Source organism: Cyprinodon tularosa, unplaced genomic scaffold (genome assembly GCF_016077235.1).
Source record: "Cyprinodon tularosa strain WSP-4 unplaced genomic scaffold, ASM1607723v1 ctg228, whole genome shotgun sequence".
Taxonomy (NCBI): Eukaryota; Metazoa; Chordata; class Actinopteri; order Cyprinodontiformes; family Cyprinodontidae; genus Cyprinodon; species Cyprinodon tularosa.
Window position 1 is genome coordinate 1,382,164 of NW_024038851.1, and position 22,974 is coordinate 1,405,137.

The 22,974-nt window shown below is 40.7% G+C and overlaps 1 protein-coding gene across 1 annotated transcript in view; it reads right to left on the reverse strand.

Annotated features, from left to right (window-relative positions):
- The window catches only part of LOC119784487, a 71,077-nt gene extending 48,336 nt beyond the window's left edge, over positions 1-22,741 (reverse strand). The window contains exons 1-8 of the mRNA XM_038286544.1: positions 22,574-22,741; positions 22,419-22,487; positions 8,473-8,691; positions 7,725-7,928; positions 6,788-6,838; positions 6,360-6,410; positions 5,017-5,067; positions 4,589-4,639 (exon numbers count right to left, since the gene is read on the reverse strand). Coding sequence (XP_038142472.1) covers positions 4,589-4,639; positions 5,017-5,067; positions 6,360-6,410; positions 6,788-6,838; positions 7,725-7,928; positions 8,473-8,691; positions 22,419-22,487; positions 22,574-22,669 — 792 coding nt within the window. The 5' untranslated portion in view covers positions 22,670-22,741. The remainder of the gene's footprint in view (positions 1-4,588; positions 4,640-5,016; positions 5,068-6,359; positions 6,411-6,787; positions 6,839-7,724; positions 7,929-8,472; positions 8,692-22,418; positions 22,488-22,573) is intronic.
- Between the last annotated feature and the right edge of the window lie 233 nt (positions 22,742-22,974).

The window sequence follows — 22,974 nt, forward strand, 5'->3', positions numbered from 1 at the left end:
GAAAATACATGAACACTATTTTTATATCAGTGTTTAAGAATCATCCAGGATTAATCATTATGGTGACCGTTCATAACCAAACTGCTAGAAAGCAGACATTTTGCAACACATTTCTCTTGAGTTTCAGAACTTATAGAGCCAGACTGGATGAAAAGGACCCCTGGTTTGAGACTGAGACAAAGAACCCCTGGTTGCTGTGGCCTGACTGCTGAGCTGCTGGATGAAACTCAAGCCTTCCAATGGACATGGACAAAAAGGTTTGCAGGTCTGGCATAATTAAGGACAGAACAAACAATGTCTTTTGATGATGTTGATCATTTTATTTGTTTACTGATGAGTAAAGACAACGCTAACAGAATGGACTGCATGCTATGCTATACAGAAACATGCATTGAGCTGTTGTTGAAGCTTGGACAAGCTTTATTTCACTATAGGTTTAAACACTGATATAGCATTAGTGTTCACATGTTCCTCATATGCTCAGTACATTTCAATTTCCAAGTTTGCCCAATAATCCTTTAGTGGAATCCTGATGTCTATTCGCTGCTAGCTTTTTCAAAGAGGGTAAAGAATAATTTGCCTAAAGGTTATTGGTTCTTGATTAAGCAAATCATTAAATCATATTTGGCCATATAATGTTTTTTTCACTTCATTGATTTGTATTGTGAATTGGTCTGAAAACATTCCAATTTCTCTAAATTAGTGAACAGCTAATTTGATCATATTCCAAATTCTTCCAGATAAACTTTGGCTTTCAAACACAAAATCCATCTGTTAGAGTGATAACTATCCTGTGTTTCAACCAGAAGGGTCATAAACTTTTATGACCTCCTGTAGGTCATGAGGCAGAATCACACGGATGTGTGACTTCCATCCAGCCAGTTGGTCAATTCACACTATCTTGTTACCTGCATCCTCCCAGACAATGATTACTGGCTCTTCTGTTTTAGGCCCGCCTGTTTGATGTTGTAAACTGTTAATAAAAGGCTTTGCCATGAAGGGATCTGGGGGAGAAGGTGATGGCTTTCCAAGCCAGTATCTTCTCTCCACCCGGCACACGCTGACGTCACAAAATCCTGTCTCTGTGTTGATCATTTTCCTTTTAATCTTTTAAACTCACATTTCTCTGGATTAAAAACCCAACATTTTTGGTGCTGAAAACCCGGGAGTCAAGATCCAATTGTCCAGGACCGTGCGGGACCAAGGCCAAGAAACTGTCAACAGCCGTCCACCCTTTGCCGGACAGAGCCAATAGGTTGGTCCAGCCCTGCCCTGGACATCCTGGTGACGACTCAAGCTGAGGACTGATCTGCACAGAAACGGTACGCCTAAGGTTTTTTATTAAAAGCTGGTCTGGGACCATGTGAAAGCTATAACTAGTTGTAGTCGCTAGAATATTTGACAAACAGGGTTTGTTGTGATAGATCTGGGATTGGTATTCTGTGCATTCGAGTCTGGGACTCTATGTTGGTTAAAAAATAAAAAATATTAGGCCTTAGGTGTGTGTGACTGTGTGAAAGTGTGTGAGGAAACAATCGAACCACTGTGTACTGGACTAAATTCTTTAAAAATGGGACAAGGCAGTAGTAAGAAGGAAATGCCAGATGATGTTAGATGGATGGTGGCGTGTTGTGGTGGTGACCCAGAGTTTGCCAGAAAGTGGATTGAGAAGGAGGGCTGGGATGGAAAGTTGAAAGTTGAGCCGCTGACTAAGATTCAGCAGAAGGTGGAGATGAAGTTGGTGTATAAATCAAAAAGAAAACAAGCTAAATACAGAAAAGAATTAGAAGAGTTAAATAAGTGGATTATGCAAGCAAAAAATAAGGAAAGCCAAATGCAACAGAAGAACGATAGAAAGACAGCTACAATTGCTGCTTTAAAAGTTAAAGCTGATGAAGAAACTGTTGTTTCCCGTATGCTTCCTCAATATCCTGATCCTAATCAAATTCAAGGGGGTGATGGGGTTCAAGCAGTGGCATCAGCTGCGCAGGAAGGTGGAGATAAACCCCATCACGGTGAATGTGAACACAGCCATGCCACTGTTCCTCCTCCAGTAGCCCCACCATCGTGTGGTGATATTGGAGGAGCAGGAGCAGGCCCCCTGTCCGTGTCGTCCTCTGTGGATGGTATGGAACTCAGTGCCTCTGACTCTTGTGAGCATGAGTTGGGAGGATCAGGGGGGGATGTGAAGCTTGATTCGAAGTGTTACAGGGATCATTATCAAGTGGAGGCTTGTGGAAGGGGCCCATCTGCCCCTATTCATCCAAGATTGGCTGAATTAAAAAAACAAGAACAGGACCAAGATCCTGGGGAGGGAGCATGTGCTTTTCCGGTGTTGGAGGTGGCCAACCCTCATTGTGGTCAACGCACGGGACCCCAAGATGGTGACCCACTGGATTGTGGACCCACTGTTCTTGTGTGTGGGCCATGGACAGATGCAGAGATGCGGACTGCCTGTTTAGGTTTACCTCCAGCCAGACAGAACCCAGTTAAATGGTTCGAGGATGTTAAAAATAGATTGAGAAAATTCATGGCAGAAACAGGAAAGCCATGGGCAGAAAACGAACAAGATGACATTGACCCGCTAACTAAGTGGATGCTGAAGCTTTTCAGCGACAAAACTGTTCGGAAAACATGTAATCTGCCTAGTGCTCCTTTTGTTTCCCCACAGGAAGGCCTGAAGCCAGGAGACCGAGTGCTGATTAAAATCATCAAAAGGAAAACTTGGAAAGCTCCGAGGTGGGAAGGACCCTACAAAGTGCAACTAACAACCCCCACCACTGCCGTGAAAATCCAGGAGAGAGACACTTGGATCCACCAGAGTCATTGTAAACTGATTAAAAACTTTCCACAGCAAGAAGCCCAGTTACTTTCACAGGGACCCCACGACTAAGGTATAGATCTGTGGTGAAGTCCAGCTTCAAAGGGGTTTGGTTTTTTTTAGGACTACTCGTCTCAACGCTGGTGAAAAGAACAACCTAACCCAGTCTTTTAGAGTCCGGTTAGTGGGTGTTTCCTTGGACGGACTGGCAAAGATCTGAAAAACCAAAGTGGTTATGCTGCCCGGTGATGACTGTTGGACCGGTGTTCCTAGGAACTCAAACTGACTGTCTGAAACAAAGGAAGAGCAGGATGATTTTTGATGGATCCACAGCAAGTCATCCTACAGTGCCAAGATGTGGTGGCAACATGCAAAACATGTTGCTGAAGATTTGAACAAAACAGACTGTTATGTTTATACTCATATTCCTACTTCTATGAATACAATATGAATTGAAAGATGCTGATGTTTTTATGTATAAGAGGAGGGAAATGTTAGAGTGATAACTATCCTGTGTTTCAACCAGAAGGGTCATAAACTTTTATGACCTCCTGTAGGTCATGAGGCAGAATCACACGGATGTGTGACTTCCATCCAGCCAGTTGGTCAATTCACACTATCTTGTTACCTGCATCCTCCCAGACAATGATTACTGGCTCTTCTGTTTTAGGCCCGCCTGTTTGATGTTGTAAACTGTTAATAAAAGGCTTTGCCATGAAGGGATCTGTGGGAGAAGGTGATGGCTTTCCAAGCCATCTTCTCTCCACCCGGCACACGCTGACGTCACAAAATCCCGTCTCTGTGTTGATCATTTTCCTTTTAATCTTTTAAACTCACATTTCTCTGGATTAAAACCCAACACCATCTTAACCTGTACTCTTTGCACATAGTAGTTTAGATTAGTTGAGTTTCACTAGTTTTAGTTAAAAATGTGTTAAACTGAAATATGTTTGACTTGGAGCTGAATGATTTTTTGTTAATATCTCTTATATTTTGAACAGAAGTTTTGTTTAAATAATAATGTATGAGCAGAATTATTCGTTTGACCATGATCTGAGCTCGATTCACACTTTCATTTGTTGTTCTAACACAGCTAGTAATGTAGGGCTTGTGTTCATAAACAAAACATGACTGTCTGAATAATATCTGATTAAATAAGATATTTACTAGCCCTATTGGGTTGTGCAATAAACATCTTAAAGTATCACAACATAATATGTATCCCAGCATAGTACAAAAAGACTACTAGAATAAAACATGCAGTGTATTTTGATTACTGTGATAAGATCTACAGCTGCAGCACTCTCAGTTTTTGCCACATTTACTGGGTTGTTATTACTATTAAAATAATTGTACGTAATTTTTGTAAATAAATCATGCTGTTTGAAAGCAAAAACCCTGGCAAATTCAGTTTAGACAAATAATGGAATGTCTAAATACTATCCAAACTGTTCTTGTTTATGGATCCGTGTATTTTAATAAGATGCCATATTAATGGTTGTGTGCACTGCTGTACAAATTAATCATCTGTTTAACTCCTAAGCTGTTCATCCACTATTATTTATCATTGTAAAGAACAACAACAACAAATACCCTATTTTAGTGTTACCCTTTACTAATGATAAAACTAAAGGGTTAATAAAACCAGTTTAGTGTTCTTCTTACCACCACAATGAGGCTGTCAGTGGAAAAAGGCTTATATGGACACTTGATGTATTTTATAATACATTTTACAAATTTGAAACCCGTGCATTAAAAAGCTCCTACCTGTTGTGATTTTCCATCTTCATCTTCACCACAATCAACATATTCATTCTCCTGTGTAAAAAAGTTTTGTTTTAAAATGCAGTGAGAGATGTCTAATTACTATCCAAACTGTTCTTGTTTATGGATCTGTGTATTTTAATAAGATGCCATATTAATGGTTGTGTGCACTGCTGTACAAATTAAACATCTGTTTAACTCTTAAGCTGTGCATCCACTATTATTTATCATTGTAAAGAACAACAACAACAAATACTCTATTCTAAGTGTTACCCTTTACTAATGATAAAACTAAAGGGTAAATAAAACCAGTTTAGTGTTTTTCTTACTACGACAATGAGGCTGTCAGTGGAAAAAGGCTTATATGGACACTTGATGAATTTTATAATACATTTTACAAATTTGAAACCCATGCATTAAAAAGCTCCTACCTGTGGTGATTGTCCATCTTCATCTTCATCACTGTCAACATATTCATTCTCCTGTGTAAACAAGTTTTGTTTTAAAATGCAGTGAGAGATGGCCCAAGAATTCACTGTGCTGAGAATAAAAACACTTATTTAATATTAAAGGCCCTGTGTAGGAAACTTTGTCTCACTATGATGAGAAGTGGGCCACTAAAATAGGACAATGGACATGTGAACAAAAACCAAACAGTCAAATAAAGATACAGTTAATATTAACTGTATTGTTGGCTCACAATTATAATAACAGTGCCGTTAAAAAAAAAAAAAACAGTTAATATTATTTTTTTTACTTTTACAATAAGATTTCTGTTTCATTAAATACAGTAAGGTACTTTGTATAGGTACTGTATTTAATTTTACAGTTACAAAAATATTACTGTAATGCAAACAGCAATATTTGAAATGTACTGTTATTTTTTATGACAACAAATGTACTACTAGACAAAACATACTATATATTTTTATTACTGTGATAAGTTTTACAGCTGCAGCACTCTCAGTTGTTGCCACTTCATTACTGTTAATTTTACAACTCCTTTGTTGCAGTTATAATTTAACACTCTTAAAATTCCCTTTTGTTTTTCACATTGGTTCTCAAAGCTGCAGCTAGTCCAATTCTACATGCTAACAGAAGAAAAGCACTGCTCAAAGAACAGAGACAATGCAATGAAGACTATCTGGTGTCACACTATTGCAGTATAAAAATTGGGGAAAATCTACAGGATCTTTTTCATTCAGGACCGACTGGGAAATTAGAGCCAACATGAAGGAGGGTCACTTCCTATAAGTTTGCCTGGGGCCCAAAAATGGCTTAGTCTGCAACTATATGTATAGCTAAATCTGGTATATCTGATTTGATATTTACTGGGTTGTTATTACTATTAAAATAATTGTATGTAATTTTTGTAAATAAATCATGCTGTTTGAAAGCAAAAACCCTGGCAAATTCAGTTTAGACAAATAATGGAATGTCTAAATACTATCCAAACTGTTCTTGTTTATGGATCCGTGTATTTTAATAAGATGCCATATTAATGGTTGTGTGCACTGCTGTACAAATTAATCATCTGTTTAACTCCTAAGCTGTTCATCCACTATTATTTATCATTGTAAAGAACAACAACAACAAATACCCTATTTTAGTGTTACCCTTTACTAATGATAAAACTAAAGGGTTAATAAAACCAGTTTAGTGTTCTTCTTACCACCACAATGAGGCTGTCAGTGGAAAAAGGCTTATATGGACACTTGATGTATTTTATAATACATTTTACAAATTTGAAACCCGTGCATTAAAAAGCTCCTACCTGTTGTGATTTTCCATCTTCATCTTCACCACAATCAACATATTCATTCTCCTGTGTAAAAAAGTTTTGTTTTAAAATGCAGTGAGAGATGTCTAATTACTATCCAAACTGTTCTTGTTTATGGATCTGTGTATTTTAATAAGATGCCATATTAATGGTTGTGTGCACTGCTGTACAAATTAAACATCTTTTTAACTCTTAAGCTGTGCATCCACTATTATTTATCATTGTAAAGAACAACAACAACAAATACTCTATTCTAAGTGTTACCCTTTACTAATGATAAAACTAAAGGGTAAATAAAACCAGTTTAGTGTTTTTCTTACCACGACAATGAGGCTGTCAGTGGAAAAAGGCTTATATGGACACTTGATGAATTTTATAATACATTTTACAAATTTGAAACCCATGCATTAAAAAGCTCCTACCTGTGGTGATTGTCCATCTTCATCTTCATCACTGTCAACATATTCATTCTCCTGTGTAAACAAGTTTTGTTTTAAAATGCAGTGAGAGATGGCGCAAGAATTCACTGTGCTGAGAATAAAAACACTTATTTAATATTAAAGGCCCTGTGTTGGAAACTTTGTCTCACTATGATAAGAAGTGGGCCACTAAAATAAGACAATGGACATGTGAACAAAAACCAAACAATCAAATAAATATACAGTTAATATTTACTGTATATTTGGATCACAATTATAATAACCCTGCCGTGAAAAAAAAACAGTTAATATATATTTTTTTACTTTTACAATAAGATTTCTGTTTCATTAAATACAGTAAGGTACTTTGTATAGGTACTGTATTTAATTTTACAGTTACAAAAAGATTGCTGTAATGCAAACAGCAATATTTGAAATGTACTGTTATTTTTTATGACAACAAATGTACTACTAGACAAAACATACTATATATTTTTATTACTGTGATAAGTTCTACAGCTGCAGCACTCTCAGTTGTTGCCACTTCATTACTGTTAAGTTTTACAACACCTTTGTTGCAGTTATAGTTTAACACTCTTAAAATTCCCTTTTGTTTTTCACATTGGTTCTCAAAGCTGCAGCTAGTCCAATTCTACATGCTAACAGAAGAAAAGCACTGCTCAAAGAACAGAGACAATGCAATGAAGACTATCTGGTGTCACACTATTGCAGTATGAAAATTGGGGCAAATCTACAGGATATTTTTCACTCAGGACCATTATTTATCATTTTAATGAACAACAAAAACAAATATTGTATTTTGCAGTGAGAGATGGTCTAAAAATTTAATTTTACTCTAAACTTCTTACCTAATTGTTAATTTTTTCTATCTCAAAGATACCGTACAAAACATATAAACAAAACAGTGAAGCAAACTCACTTCAGATGTGTTCCTTAATTTTTTTTTGTAGATGGAAACTTTATCCTTATAATCACGTATTATTTTTGTGAAGTCCTTGAAATTGATAGTTGTATTATGACTCCTAGACTTTGACAGGTGTTCTAATAAGTCAGTATGGTCCTCCTGGTCCAGCTTCTTGAGATCAGGAGCAGAAATTAGACGTCGTGATAAGTATTTCCCCACCTAGCCACAATATAATGAAAAGACAGGCAGCTGTTATTAATTACAGAAATTCTTAAATTATTGGACATTGTTATGATGTTGAATTTTTTGTATGTACTACATTTGTGCAAAAAGAGATACAATACATCACACAAAATCACAGTTACAATGAACAATAATCAAAAATAATTTGTTTTTTAATTTTGTTTAATCAATTTATTTTTTGTCTTATCAATCAAAGCACTAGTGGTAATTTAACTTTAAAATGTTATGCAAGCCAACAAATTTTTATTCTTTCAGTCCATATTTCAGAAATAAAGATGTAACAGTAATAAAAAAATATGACTGCCTCTTATAGAAAAAGGAGAATGCAATTCAGGTAAAAATGTCATGTTATAATTGTTTGGAATAAGTATAGGAAATCTTTTTAACATGACAAAACCAGACAAGAATATCTTGGGATAGCTTTAGTTAGTGATAAGAAAATAATATTAAATTACTAAGCAACGAATCGTATACTAAGAGTTAAGTAAAGATAGATAAGGATTTATGCTTTTTTTTTTACCTCTTTTTTATGTTCTTCTGGTAATGTCCAGGAATAAGATGTTTTCTGATTTCCCAGTGCTGACCTAATGTCCCTTCGAAGGCTCCTCAACTCTTTTCTTAGAGCCAAAATCTCTTCTGTCCATTTATATCTGGAGGGGTCTGGAGAATTTAAAACATCTCTCATTGTTCTTCTTAGGTCTTCTTCCAACTCAAGAACCTGCTGCTCCAACATTAGAAGCTGACAGAAAAGCAGATGTAGTCCATTAATTATCAGGATTTTTTTTATTATTTTTTTTAAATAACCTACCTGCTTAGAGATTGAAATTAAAGAATGTCAATATGAGGTTATACCATTGTTAAATATTACACAAATTGGGTTACTGGGGAACATCAATTTAGTAAATGTCAAAAAAGCCGAGTAAAGGCTAAATTCTCAATATATTTGTGCATTCATGAACATACAAGAATCCATCTTGTACCGCTCCTGCTTAAACTACTGAATACAGACCCTAATCAGCCAATCCAGTTGCAGTACGTTTTGAGGCAGGACATACAGATATGATACAAAAAAGAGCTGCTAAGCTCACAGCAAACCAAAATAAAGGTAGCTAATTTGTTCTGTTTTCTCATGTTGTCTTGTCACTTTGATTAGCTAAAACCTAATCTTGGTAGGCAGGGACTAGGTGTTGCTTCACCCAGTCGGCTCAGAAGATTCTGCTGAATCTCCCACTATTCCCCAAAAAGATTAGATGGGAGCAGTTTTTCGTGGGAAAATGTAATCAACTATGCACTCAAGGTAAATAAACGGAGATTGATTGAATTCACTTAGTCTGAATTTTATTACATCTTCGCAAAGAGAGAACAAGACATCATACCACCGTCTTTATTGCGTGGTAATCAGCCCTGTTTTTACCTCGTCAGTGTGTGTCTTCCTTACTTATACACTAATAATGGAAAGTAGTCAGGGTCAAAACAAATTACAGACACTTTGGTTAAACAGTAACAAGTTACGAAAGAACCTTGAGAAATAATCTGGCTTATGAGAGTAATTATGTCTTGTCTACAAACACTCCTTACTCAGACATTTTATGGCCTTGCAGGTGAAACAGACTGAGTGAAAAACTTTTTTCACTGAGTAAATAGCATAACTCAATATATGAAATAAGAGAAATATAAAGTTTCTGACCACAAGTTCCAGATAATAAACCAAAGCCAAACCTGAGTCCTACGCATATATACAATATACAATAAAAATAAGCAAGATTAAAATGCCCCCTTAAACTTATAATTCTGGGAATAACTGTAAAGTTTATCAACAAGGAGAAAAAAAAAATTCAAGTTTCAAATTATGTGGCCCGCTTTACTACAGGGTTGGTGACTTATCAAGGTAATTGTTTTTTCATGGCTGCCCACAACCTAATGCTGCGTTCACACCGGGGGCAGCAAAAGCAGCAAAATCGCGTCTGCTGCTTCATTTTTGCTGCTTGTACCAGTTAGTTCTGACGCGCGGCTGAAGCAGCTTTGCTGCTCTGCCTGCGCGGTCCAAAAGTGGCTCTGACGCGCGTTGGGCGGAGCTTCACTATCCTTTCTCTGCCTTGCAGCTATATTTGCTGTGATCAGTAGGAATAAAGTAGTTTTAATATGTTTTTAAGTGAGAAAATACACCTGAAAACTTCATCAGTGCCGTCAGTTCATTCAGATTACGATCCTGCCTCCCAATATTATTTCTGTCGGAGCCGCTCAGACCCCCACATACCGGCGGTGCGCCGACAGAAGGAATCCATTCATCAGCAGCCTCTGGCGGGTCGCCTCCTCGCGGTTTACCGCGGCGGCTGGTAGGTGTTTTTCATCTAATAATCCGATCTGCAGGCACCACAATAATAAAAGCGAACATATTCTGCCGGCAGATGTATATATTTTAAGTTAATTATGCGTTAATAAACTGTTTAAGAGGAGTAATCAGAGCGGTCTGTGTCATCAGCGCTGTGTCTCTCTCCCAGCCAGCTCCCAGATCAGCTTCTCTGATTGGTTGACGCGGCGCGTCGAGCAGCAAAAATTCAATTTTTCCATCTCGAGCAGCAACGCGTTTGCGGCGCGTCACGCGCGTCAGATGCCAAAACGCGCCCGAGGCGCTGCTTCAGCTGCTCAGACGCGCTGCGCTTGCTGCTCGAAACGCGCCGCGGGACCTTTTGCTGCGCCTTGACGCGCGTCAACCATTGACTTTGCATGTAAACTCGCTGCTTCTGTCGCGCCAGCTGCCCCCGGTGTGAACGCAGCATAAGAGAAGAGGCTGCATTTTAACCAGTTGGTACATAATCTCTACTTCTCCACCTTGGATGGAGGGGGGAGAAGTGGCAGCATCTATCCAATCATACTATAATGTTTTAAGGTATGGCTTCTAACCATTCTATTTACTGTCCTTTAAATGTAAAATTAGTTGATTTAGAGATCAGGTTTGTTTGAATAAAGGTTCATCTTTAGTGATATAAGTTACAAGGTTAAAAATAATAATAATAATAATAACAATAATGATAAGAATAAAAATACTGGGCAGCTTACAAAAAAAAAGTATAAATGTCACACACACAAAAAAAGCATTTGACCAAGCTGGTAGAAGCTACCACACACATAAACAGACTTACCCACCTTGATAATTTCACAATCATATTGTCATGATTTAACTAAAGTTCAGGCCCAAATGCAGAAGACCAAACAGGGAGACCAGGAGAAAAGGTTTAACAGGTTTTATTGAAGAGATAATGAGGAGAGAAGTATTGCTCTGAACACTGCTCAACCGGAACTGAAAAGTGAGGGGAAGGCACAGCGATTAGTTCAGGCTCAGTGGGAAAATAGATTCGGAAACTTGGAGAAGAGGATTTGGTTGCTGACTCACGTTTCCCGAGAAGTAGTTGAATCTTTGACTCCAGTCTGTATGCTGTAGTTCAAGTGTTTGTCTGATTTGGTGGAGGGCGGAACAGGGTTTACCCAGAATGCGGTTGTTTGTAGGTGAACAGAGAAACTGACTGCCACTCAGATTTCCTGCTGTACTTGAAGGAGTCGTAATAGAGATGAATCCCTTTCTCAGTGTGAAGCTCTCTTGGGGAAAGTGGATCCAAACCTCCTGTTTGAACCCCAGCTCAGTTTGAAGCTCAGTTGATCCTTCCAGGGAGTGAAGGTCCGAAAATTCCAGTTTGCAGGATGACTTCCTGCCGAGAGACAAAAGACAAACAATGTTAAAACTCAGGTTGACAAGAACTCAGTTTGACTCAGCAAAACTCAGCTTGGCTAGAGTACCCAAAACTGGAAAACACTCTGGCGTCGAGGTAGTGGCAATCAGCAGTTTAAGAACACTACGTTAATGAGGAAACCATCAGCAGGTGTGTGAGGAGGCAGACCAGAACCAGGCGCCTCCTGGTGGAGGAAGGTAGACAAACACAGAACACAAACAGACAGACAGGAGTCCTGACAGTACCCCGCCTCAACGACCGCCACCCGGCGGTCCAGAGGAACCGGAGGGCTGTGAGAGACGGAAGTACCTAATGTGGGAGGGGCCTAGGATGTACGATCCCGGGACCCAAGAGCGATCCTTGGGACCGTAACCCTCCCAGTCGACCAAATATTGCCACCCTCGCCCACGGGGACGAGCATCAACGATGCGTCAAACCGTGTAGGCGGGGTGGCCATCAATGTACAAAGGGGAAGGGGGCTCAGTGGGTGGGTACAAAGGACTAGATGAGACTAGCTTGACCTGTAAGATGTGGAATGTAGGGTGCATACGAAGGGAGGATGGAAGACGGAGACGGACTGCAGACTCTCCGATTGTTTTCTCCACTTTGTAGGGACTGATGAATTTGAGTTACAGTTTGCGTGACATCGCTTTTAGGGGGATGTCACGGGTGGAGAGCCAGACCTTCTGGTCCAGGCGATAGGACGGGACACCTTCCTCCTGTGATTTGCCCACCTCTGATTCTGCTGGAGGGTCCTTCCCAGGGCCGTCCTGGCCCGGTTCCAGAAGGTCTGGCAGCGGCAGATGTATTGCTGGATGAAGGGTACAGCGATTTCAGCCTCTTCAGACGGAAAAAGGGGTGGCTGGTAACCAATGGAATTATGTGCATACTTGACCCATGGAAGTGGGTGACTCCAGTTAGTGGGATCTGATTCTGTGAGGCATCTGAGGCTGGCTTCCAACTCTTGATTTATTCACTCTACTTGTCCATTGGATTGGGGGTGGTAACCGGAAGTGAGAGAGACCTTGGCCCCAAGAGTCGAACAAAAACTTCTCCACACCTGGGAGATGAACTGCGGGCCGCGGTCAGACAGAATGTCCGGAGGTATTCCATGAAGCAGAAAAACATGTTTAACGAGAAGTTTGGCTGTTTTCAGAGCTGTAGGGAGTTTTCTCAGTGACTAGATGACAGGCCTTGGAAAAACGATCAATGATGGTGAGGATGGTTGTCATACCTTTGGAGGTGGCGAGACCTGTGATGAAGTCGATTGCGATGTGAGACTAGGGTCGCTTTGGGATGGGTAAAGGTTGAAGAAGTCCAGAAGGAGGTTGATGAGAAGGTTTGTTGCGAGCGCAGGTTGGGCAGGCTAAAACAAACTCCTTTACATCCTTTAGCAAGGAGGGCCACCAAAAGCGCCGACTGATGTGGGCTACCGTTCGACTGATCCCTGGATGGGCAGAAAACTTACATGAATGAATCCAATTGATTACACGAGCTCGGATGGAGGAAGATACATAGATTCTCTTAGGTGGCCCGGTTCCAGGATCAGGTTCAGTCTGTTGGGCCTGTTTGATGAGATCCTCAATCTCCCAGGTTACTGCAGCAACAGAGCAGCTGGGAGGCAGGATGGGAGCAGCTGATTCCTCAGATTCGTCCGGGGAAAACTTCCTAGAAAGGGCGTCCAGTTTGATGTTCTGAGAGCCAGGTCGAAAAGAGATTGAGAGGTTGAATCGAGAGAAAAACAACGACCATCGGGATTGGGGGGCGTTGAGTCTTTTGGCGGATTGGATATAGGAGAGATTTTTGTGATCTGTCCAAACCTGAACCGGATGTGTGGTTCCCTCTAGCCAGTGTCTCCATTCCTCCAGAGCCAACTTTATGGCTAAAAGTTCACGATCTCCAACGTCATAATTTCTCTCAGCAGGAGTGAGTCTGCGAGAGAAAAAGGCACAGGGGTGTAATTTGTTGTCAGAACCGGAAACTTGGGAGAGAACAGCTCCAACTCCAGAATCCGAGGCATCTTCTTCCACCACAAACTGTCTGGAGAGATCTGGCTAAGTGAGAACAGGAGCATTGGCGTAAAGTTTTTTGAGACGAGAAAAGGCTGCTTCCGCCTCAGAGGACCAAACAAAGGGAACTTTGGAAGAGGTCAGGGCTGTCAGAGGAAGAGCAGTTTGGCTGTAGCTGTGGATAAACCTGCGGTAGAAATTGGCAAAACCTAGGAAACATTGGAGCTGCTTGCGAGTCTCTGGAGTAGGCCAGTCCAAAACAGCCTTAATCTTTTCCTCAGTGGGTCTTACCTGTCCGCCCTCAAGGATAAATCCAAGAAAGGAAACAGATGGTCTGTGGAATTCAAATTTCCCAGCTTTAATGAATAGTTTGTTCTTGAGCAGACGTTGAAGGACCTGGCGGAAAAGGATCTTGTGCTCAGAAAGGATCTTGGAAAAAATGAGGATGTCATCAATATAAACAAAAATAAAAATGTTCAAAAAATCTCTCAGAACTTCATTGACCAGGGCCTGGAAGCAATGTACTCAAAGTGTCCAATGGGAGTTTTGAAGGCGGTTTTCCATTCGTCTCCCTCCCTTATGCGGAGTAGGTGGTATGCGTTTCTGAGGTCTAGTTTAGTGAAGACTGTGGCTCCTTGGACGGGTTCAAAAGCTAAGGACAAAAGGGGCAAAGGGTATTTGTTTTTGACTGCACTGCAAAAAAATGAAATCTAAATAAGTCATTTCTTCTTAAAATAAGTGCATTTTTTCTTGAATTAAGGATTTAAGTGAGACACTTTGCCAATGGAACAAGACAATTTACACTTAAAATAAGAAAAAACAAATGCATTGTCTTATTTCAAGTGCATTTTATCTAGATACCTTATTTTAAGATTAAAAATACTAATTCCATTGGCAAATCATCTTATTTACCTGCTAAAATTAAGGGTAAATACCCTTAATTTAAGAAATTTTTACTCATTTTGAGATCATTTTTGCAGTGTGTGATTTGATTGAAACCTCTGTAGTCTATACAGGGCCGAAGGGATCCATCTTTCTTCGCCACAAAGAAGAACCCCGCTCCAAGGGTGAAGATGAGGGGCGGATTATGCCGGTAGCTAAAGACTCCTTAATGAACTTCTCCATTGCCTCCCTCTCAGGCTTGGAAATGTTGAATAGGCGACTGCCGGGCAGAGGGGCTCCAGGAAGCAGGTCAATAGCACAGTTGTATGGTCTGTGGGGAGGCAGAGAACAGGCTTTGGATTTGCTAAATACCTAGGAGAGGTCGTGGTAGTCAGCAGGAATGGCATCAGACTCACTAGAATCCTGAACTTGGAAACCTGGGGGAACAGCAGATCTGAGACAATGTGAATGACAATAAACGAACCATGAGTCCACATGTCTGCTGGTCCAATTTATTGTGGGATTATGAGCCTGGAGCCAATTGAAACCCAAGGTTAAAGCAGAGTTAGCTGTAGGGAAAACAAAGAAAGAGATGTTTTCAATGTGGATACCAGAAACGGTTAGTTGTAGAGGGATAGTCTGGTGGGTTATCTGAGGCAGATCTCTGCCATCCAAGGCAAAAACACGAAGAGGGTTCTGTAGAGGAATAAGCTCTATTCCCATCTGTTGAGCAAAAGCAGAGTCAATTAGATTCTGTTCACAGCCAGAATCTATCAGGGCCGATAAGGAGACCGATCTATTGTTTAAAAGCAGAAATGCAGGAAGGAGTAGACGAGGTGAAGAGGGAGAAATCTTCTGGTCCTCCAGTAGCCATCTCTTTACTGGTGGACCCTGGCTTTTCCCACAAGATGACAAGAGGCAACAAAGTGGCCTGCTTCTCCACAGTATAAACAGAGCTTAGCCCGCATTCTGTGCTGCTTCTGCTCAGGGCTTAAGCGGACGCTGCCATTTGCATAGGTACGGGCGAGGATGGATTAGCAGGCTGCTCAACAGGGAAACTATTAGACAGAAGTTTGGAAGGAGCTGTTTTACTACTCCTTTCCTTAGCACGGTCTTGAATCTGATTATCCAAACGGATTTAGAGGTGAATTAATTCGTCGAGAGAATCTGGTTCATTTAAGGTGGCTAGTTCGTCCTTAATCAAATCACTTAGGGCATGAGCGAAAGCCCCCTTAAGGGCTACTTTATCCAAGCCTGAGACAGCTGCCATAATACGGAAATCGATGGCAAAGTCAGAAACAGATCTTTGTCCTTGTTTTAATGTCAAAAGCTCATGAGAGGTTAGAGATTTGTCGGTTTCTTGGTTGAAAGTTATCTTGAACTCCTTGATAAACTGAGCAAAAGTGCAGCCATAATTGGAGGATGAGGAAAATCTTAACTCAGCCCAGTCCAAAGCTCGGTCAATAAGATGCGAGATAATATATGAGATCTTTGTATAATCCTGGAGAAACTTACTTGCGTGGTTGAATTGAACGATGCATTGCATTAAGAATCCACTGAACTTCTTGGAATCTCCATCAAACCTGGGCAGATTAGCTAGCTGACACACTTGGTTAGCATGCTGCGGGGCTAGCTCACTGGCTGGGCCAGAAGCCCGAAGAGAGACACTTGACAGCCTCGGTGTAATTAGTCACTCGCCTGTTAAGATCAGACAGTTGGTTACTGACATCGAGGTAATGGTTGTGATGTTTCTGGATCTCAGTTTGTTGAAGGTGAAGGGCTCTCTGAATGGCTTCTGCTGGGTCAACGGTTTGGCCAGAGGGTTCTGTCATGATTTTAATAAAGTTCAGACCCAAATGCAGAAGACCAAACAGGGAGACCAGGGGGAAAGGTTTAACAGGTTTTATTGAAGAGATAATGCAGAGAGAAGTGTTGCCCTGAACACTGCTCAACCGGAACTGAAAAGTGAGGAGAAGGCACAGCGATTAGTTCCGGTTCAGTGGGAAAATAGATTCGTGAACTTGGAGAAGAGGATTTGGTTGCTGACTCACGTTTCCCGAGAAGTTGTTGAATCTTTGACTCCAGTCTGTATGCTGTAGTTTCAGTGTTTGTCTGATTCGGTGGAGAGCGGAACAGGGTTTACCCAGAATGCGGTTGTTTGTAGGTGAATGGAGAAACTGACTGCCACTCAGATTTCCTACGTTACTTGAACAGGTCGTAATGGAGATTAATCCCTTTCTCAGTGTGAAGCTCAAACGATCTCTTGGGGAAAGTGGATCCAAACCTCCTGTTTGAACCCCAGCTCAGTTTGAAGCTCATTTGATCCTTCCAGGGAGGGAAAGTTAGAAAATTCCAGTTTGCAGGATGACTTCCTGCCGAGAGGCAAAAGACAAACAATGTTAAAACTCAGGTTGACAAGAACTCAGTTTGACTCAGCAAAACTCAGCTTGGCTAGAGTATCCAAAACTGGCAAACACTCTGGCGTCGAGGTAGTGGCAGTCAGCAGCTTAAGAACATTCCGTTAACAAGGAAACCATCAGCAGGTGTGTGGGGAGGCGGACCAGAACCAGGCGCCTCCTGGTGGAGGAAGGGAGACAAACACAGAACACAAGCACACAGACAGGAGTCCTGACACATATTCCCTTACAAACAATACATTTGAGGAAGTAGATACTTGTTTTACAAGGAAAGTAGCAAAGATTTAAAAGTCTAAAAAGGCATTCACATCAAATGGAACCTTGGCTTCAAAAATGCTGATAAGCCAAAATTTGGGTGCTGGGTCAATAGGGGGTTTTCAGTGACGTCACTGGCCAGCTTCCCGATCCGCCATCTTGGGTGGCATATTATCGTATATCATATATATCATGTCGCGAATGGATAAGTACGCCAGCACGCTAGAGCCACCAGATCATGGAACATATCTGAGGAAATGTTCCGTGATCGACCATATGGACCCCTATGCCCTCCACGGTGCCTTGTTTAGCACTAATCCAGATGATTGGCCAAATGTACAGCACGGTGACATAGTTCATTACCTGGTGTTCAGTGAAAACCCTCTGCACACTCTTGAGGAAATGAGAGCGTACAAGGGTCTAGAGGCTCACAACCAGTTCACATCTGGTTGGGTACGAGATGTCGAAGTGATGTACATGAAGGAAATCGCCATCATACTGTCATGATCGGTTCTTTAATGGAGACCCAAAGATGCAGAACACCACTGACGGACACAGGATGAAAAGTTTAACAAGTTTATTTGCACAATCACACTGAATATGCTGAAGGCTGGTTCGGGCCTGGATTCTGGTTTCACCGGAGTCTGCGTGAGAGACAGCACAGTTAAAGACTGTTGACGGGGTTTGGTTTCCAATGAAGCACAGATAGTACCTTGAGGGTTCTTGAGGTTCTCTTTGGGAGAGTCACTGTTGGTTCTGGAGAAGGATTTAGTAGCAGAGTCCGTTAGCTGCTTCAGCGTCTCACGTCTAGTTTGAGCAGACCTTGGCATTGGTTTCCCAGCTCTAGCCCAGAGCTGCTTGGAGGTTGTCTGAGGATCTTCAGGGTTTGGCTCTGAGGGTCGGCTCGGCAGGTTAGCTCTTCCAGAGCTTTCACGGAGGAAGCACGAGTTTCCTAGAGGCACAGAAACAGAAGTTAGAATCCAACTAGGGATTAGAGTCATGGAGATAATCACTGAGATCAAGGCTTTAGCGCTGACCAACTGGAACAACACTGCGGCGTTGAGGCAAGGTCTGAAGACAGCTTATGTAGTGGATCCTCTGATGATCTTGATGAGCTGCACCTGTGCAGGAGGCTCCCTCAGAGGATCCACGGCGGACTCTGCTGGAGAAAGATGGGATTTTCTCCAGCTCCCAACACATACGTGGACAGGTGAGTTTTAATAAGATGGCAAAAATGTAAACAATCCGACGCAGGGCTCGCTATGCTAGGTGGCTAACGGCCGGCGGTGCGCGAACAGTTCCAAAGCTACAAGTCCTTGGAGTCTCATGTGCAGTTTACGAATGGATGGGTTCAGGAGCTGTAGCTCATAAAGCCAGCAAACAGTGCTAACCGTTAGTGCTAACAACCACTCAGGCATGTAATGTACTTTTAACTAGCTGCTATGTGTTTCAAAGGTTTGGTTAGTAACATTAACTGCCAAACCTCCCTAAACCCTCCGGGTTTCTCACATATTTGAGCCTTTTCCCGCTGGTTGAAATCAAGTTAAGGTGAAATTAATCAAATTAAAACACGGCTGAGAGAGGGAGTCCAGTACGCGGTAGTCATAGGCAGTAGTCTGAGTAGCGGCGGCGGAGGCAGTCAACATTGCGGCCACGGAAAGTAATACGTCATGACGCCCAAGCCCTATTATTAATATATTCTTACATGTTTTAAATGCTTGACAGTTAATTACCTGTGACAAAGTGAGCACTGCAGACTCTGGCGTATTCCAGCTTAACACTGTCCAAATCGGACCTGGATATCCGTGTCAGCCACAGGTGACGCCGTTGTTCAGATAGCTGTTTTGTTTTTTCACATTGATTCACGATTACGGCTGGTATGCGATAGAAAGAGCGTTGATCTCCACCTCCACGGGCCGTGCAACCAACAATTACACACGTTTTCACCATTTTTCACTGTCAATACTGCCTAAGGCTGCCACCCAATATGGCGGACGCGCTGAGTACGGTAGTCACGTGAGCGTGACGTCACCTGAAAACCCCCTATTGCTGGTCAAGATGCTTTGAATTTTTCGATTCTCTTGATGCACTGTGCGGTAACTACAAGCTAGAGAGCAGCTTGGCTTTATTTAGTTTGATGATTTAGAAACATAGTTTTAGCACGTTTTTAAGTGAGAAAATAGACCCCAAAACATAATCTGTGCAGTCTGTTCATCAGGATTATGATCCCACTAAAATATGCATTTCTTGTTTGGAGCGCCAGACCTACAGCATACCACTAGCCAGCAGCGAATCCCCAGTGAAAATCTCTTTAGCGGCTAGCCTGCGGGGGATTTCCCGCTGCTGTTTATAGCGGCTGGAAGTGAATATAAAGAATTTTTAGTATTTGTGGTAAAAAACTGCAAGTACCAAAATATGCAATCAAATATTTTTGTTGTCGGGTTTAGCTGGAAGCTAGATTTATTCTGCCATTTTATGATGTTTCTTCAACAGAACATACAGTATTTATGTTTAAGAAAAAAACAGGGGAGAGGAATATAAAAATTATATGTAAACTAAATGAACCAGTAAAATGTAAAATGAAAATAAATTATGTGTATAAATTGCCTGTCTAAAGGAACATAAATCTATTTAGGTAATTCTTAAAATGCAAACAAAAGATGCAGAGGACATAAATAAAATGTAAAGAACAGGTACCTTTAATTTAAAAAACAAACCAATACTCAGAATCAGAATAATAGAACAGAGCTTTACAGTAAATTAAGTATAATTATGGAACAACCTCAATAAAGATATTTATTGAATTTGTTTTATTTATTATTGTTGTCGTACAAACACTGCTGGAGCACATGATTACAGTCTGACCCCCTTGTGACTGGGATCATGTCTCTTCAAGGAAAATAGCTGATAGCCAAATTAAAATTCAAGGCCTTTTAAGGCAGATGCAGGCAGATCCCATGAATATGGTGCTGTGTGCTCCTTCTAGAGAGATGCAAAAAGCTCAAACCGGGACGATGTAAGCACAACAAACCCCCAGACGTCATGCCTGTGATACGAGTCAGCTGCTGGAAAACTGTGATGCAGGCAAGCCAGACCTCTGTCATACAGCTTTAAAATTGACACACTGAACCTAAATGCCTTCTTTTCTCTGGGGCTCCCAGCCTGAAAGGGAGAAACATCTTCACGTGAATTCCATAGAAGTCGGTTTGCTGACTGCCTTCTTCTCCTGCAATTCAGAATTTCCGATTACAGTGTATCATTGCGATTCATTCCAGCTGTGAAGTGGATGAGAAAAGTGATTTCTCACCCTTGGTTAAATAAACTACCCTGTTGCTGCAAGTACCACTCCTGTTGTGAGGATTCTGCGCCTCAGTCAACGAATTACGGCTCGCACTGTCAAAAGAGCTCTTTTCGCAAAGCCTCATAGGATGCTCATCATGTTACATTTGTGAATTATGACATTACCCATTGTAGCGTAAATGAAACAACAATGTTGACTGCATTCATTGTTATTAACATATACCTACTGAAAGCATTGATACATCTTGCTTAACTTGGGCTTTTCCAAAGAAACTCTTGAATGGACTGTTAGACCCCCACCCCTTCTTTCTTCTTTCCAAATTGTGTATTTGATCTACCTAGTTTCTATTTTCTAGTAGTATGTAGTGTTTGCAAAGATGTTATATTTGCAATCCTTAATTATTATAAAGACATCAATATTTTAACCTGTAGTTGTCATGAACTTGGCACTGGCAAGTGGCTTAATTACTTATTTAGCCTTTCCAATTCGGCCTGGTTTGTCATTACTCCTCATCTGATCCCTCCTGCTCCTGCCTCCATTTAAGTTGCTTGCTCCCAGTCATCAGGACCAAATTATTTCTCTCTAGCCTGTGGTGAGAGTGTTTTTAGCGTTCCTTAGTGTTTTAGTGTTTCTGATTACCTGATCCTGACCTGCTTCTCAACCACTGAGCTTGCCTGTCCCTGTTCTGTTTGCCTGACCTGTCTTCAGACTCCTGAACCTCTGAGAATGCCTGTTACTCTTCTGATCTGTTTGCATGACCTGGCTTCGGACTCCTTGACCTCTCATTCTGCCTGTTCCTGTTCTGTTTGCCTGAGCTAGCTCTTGCTTGTTCCCTGGGGCTGCAGCATCTGGGACACTCTGCATGACAAATTGAAAAGTGTTCAATAATATAGTGTTAGCAGACTTTAAACAAAGACTGTGTTAATTTACCTAGTAATAGAGTTATACCATACAGATATAACTCTGAGTTGTCACATGGTAGTAGTTAAAATTCAGTGTTAAAATGGAAAAAATAACTCTTTGTCTATCAACTCTGAAGTCCTATAGTGGATTTGACAACCAAAGAGTACATTCACAGACTCTGCTTCCAAAGCTACAGGTATTAATGAAGCTGAGGAAAACTTTACTCTCCTTTTTGCTCTCATACAGACCTTTTTACCCAGCCTGGTAAATAATTTCTCTCAGATGGTTTAAATTTTTTATTTGCTTTCCAACTCTATGACGTTTTTTAAATAAAGATAGAGCGATGTGACAGACATTTGCTACATTGCATTAGCTACATTGCTTTGGTGATAGCCTAATCATGTTTAGCTGATCATGTCTAGCTATAGTGTTGAAAAAAGGGGTTTGTAGATTTTATGCATTTTTTGGCTAAACTCATCAACACCGATACACCTAAAAGAATAATTTGAGAAATGTTATTGTGAACACATGGAGCTGCGTGAATTCCCATCTATCAGAGGACTGTCTCCCATAAAAATCGATGCAGCAGAAATAAAGGGAACAGACAACATAAGAACTGTTCTCTCAGTTCCTTTTATGTACAAATAAATCATGAAAGACATACCAGATGTTCATGAGGCTCGTTCTAAAAAAGCTATGCACATATTAAACATCAATGCTGTTTAAATTAAACTGTGGTTTTACATAATATACACATTAAACAGGCAAAGCAGTTGTTCATTATCTTCAATCACATAGAAGACTGCTAGATGACTGCTGAGACAACCAGAAAAATATTTAAACTAAATCTTAAAAGAGCAACTTTTCTTGCCTAAATGCAGAGAGGATAGAAAGACATTTGGAAAGTAACTGTTATAAGAAACAAAGATCTGATATCTCATTGCAAAGATTTCTAGCAAAATGTTACTTACCTTACCGTCCATTTCCGGCTGTTCGTATGCTGAAGGGGGAATCAAATCATAGTTTCCAACCATGTTGTTCTAAATCAGTAGAAGTTTAGAAGTTTTACTTGTTAATTGGATTTGTTTTGCAAAATTTTCAAGTGAAAATGTATCTCATAACATACCATAGCTGACCGATACTCGGCCAAAGGTCTGGCAACAATTTGAAGAGCAAAAAACACCTCCCAAATGTGCCCGATCCGTGTTTCTATCTCAACCATTATTTTCCTTTTATGAAAAAAGTTTCAAACCATTTGCTCAGTTGAAGTGGCACTTCAAATGCCCTACTCCTGTTGCTGTGCACAGCTTATCTAGTTTGAACAGGTTTGACAGCTTTACTTAACGCGGAAATCAGTAATGCTTTCACTTTCTGTTTGAAGTAATATCATAGGTGACAACTGTTTCCAACTGACAGCAGTAGGGAACAACCACCAATAAGGGACCCAACTGCTATAATAGTGCCTCTGGAATATTTATGTATGTTATAAATGAAATAATTGCACATTAATGTAAAAGCAGTGACAAA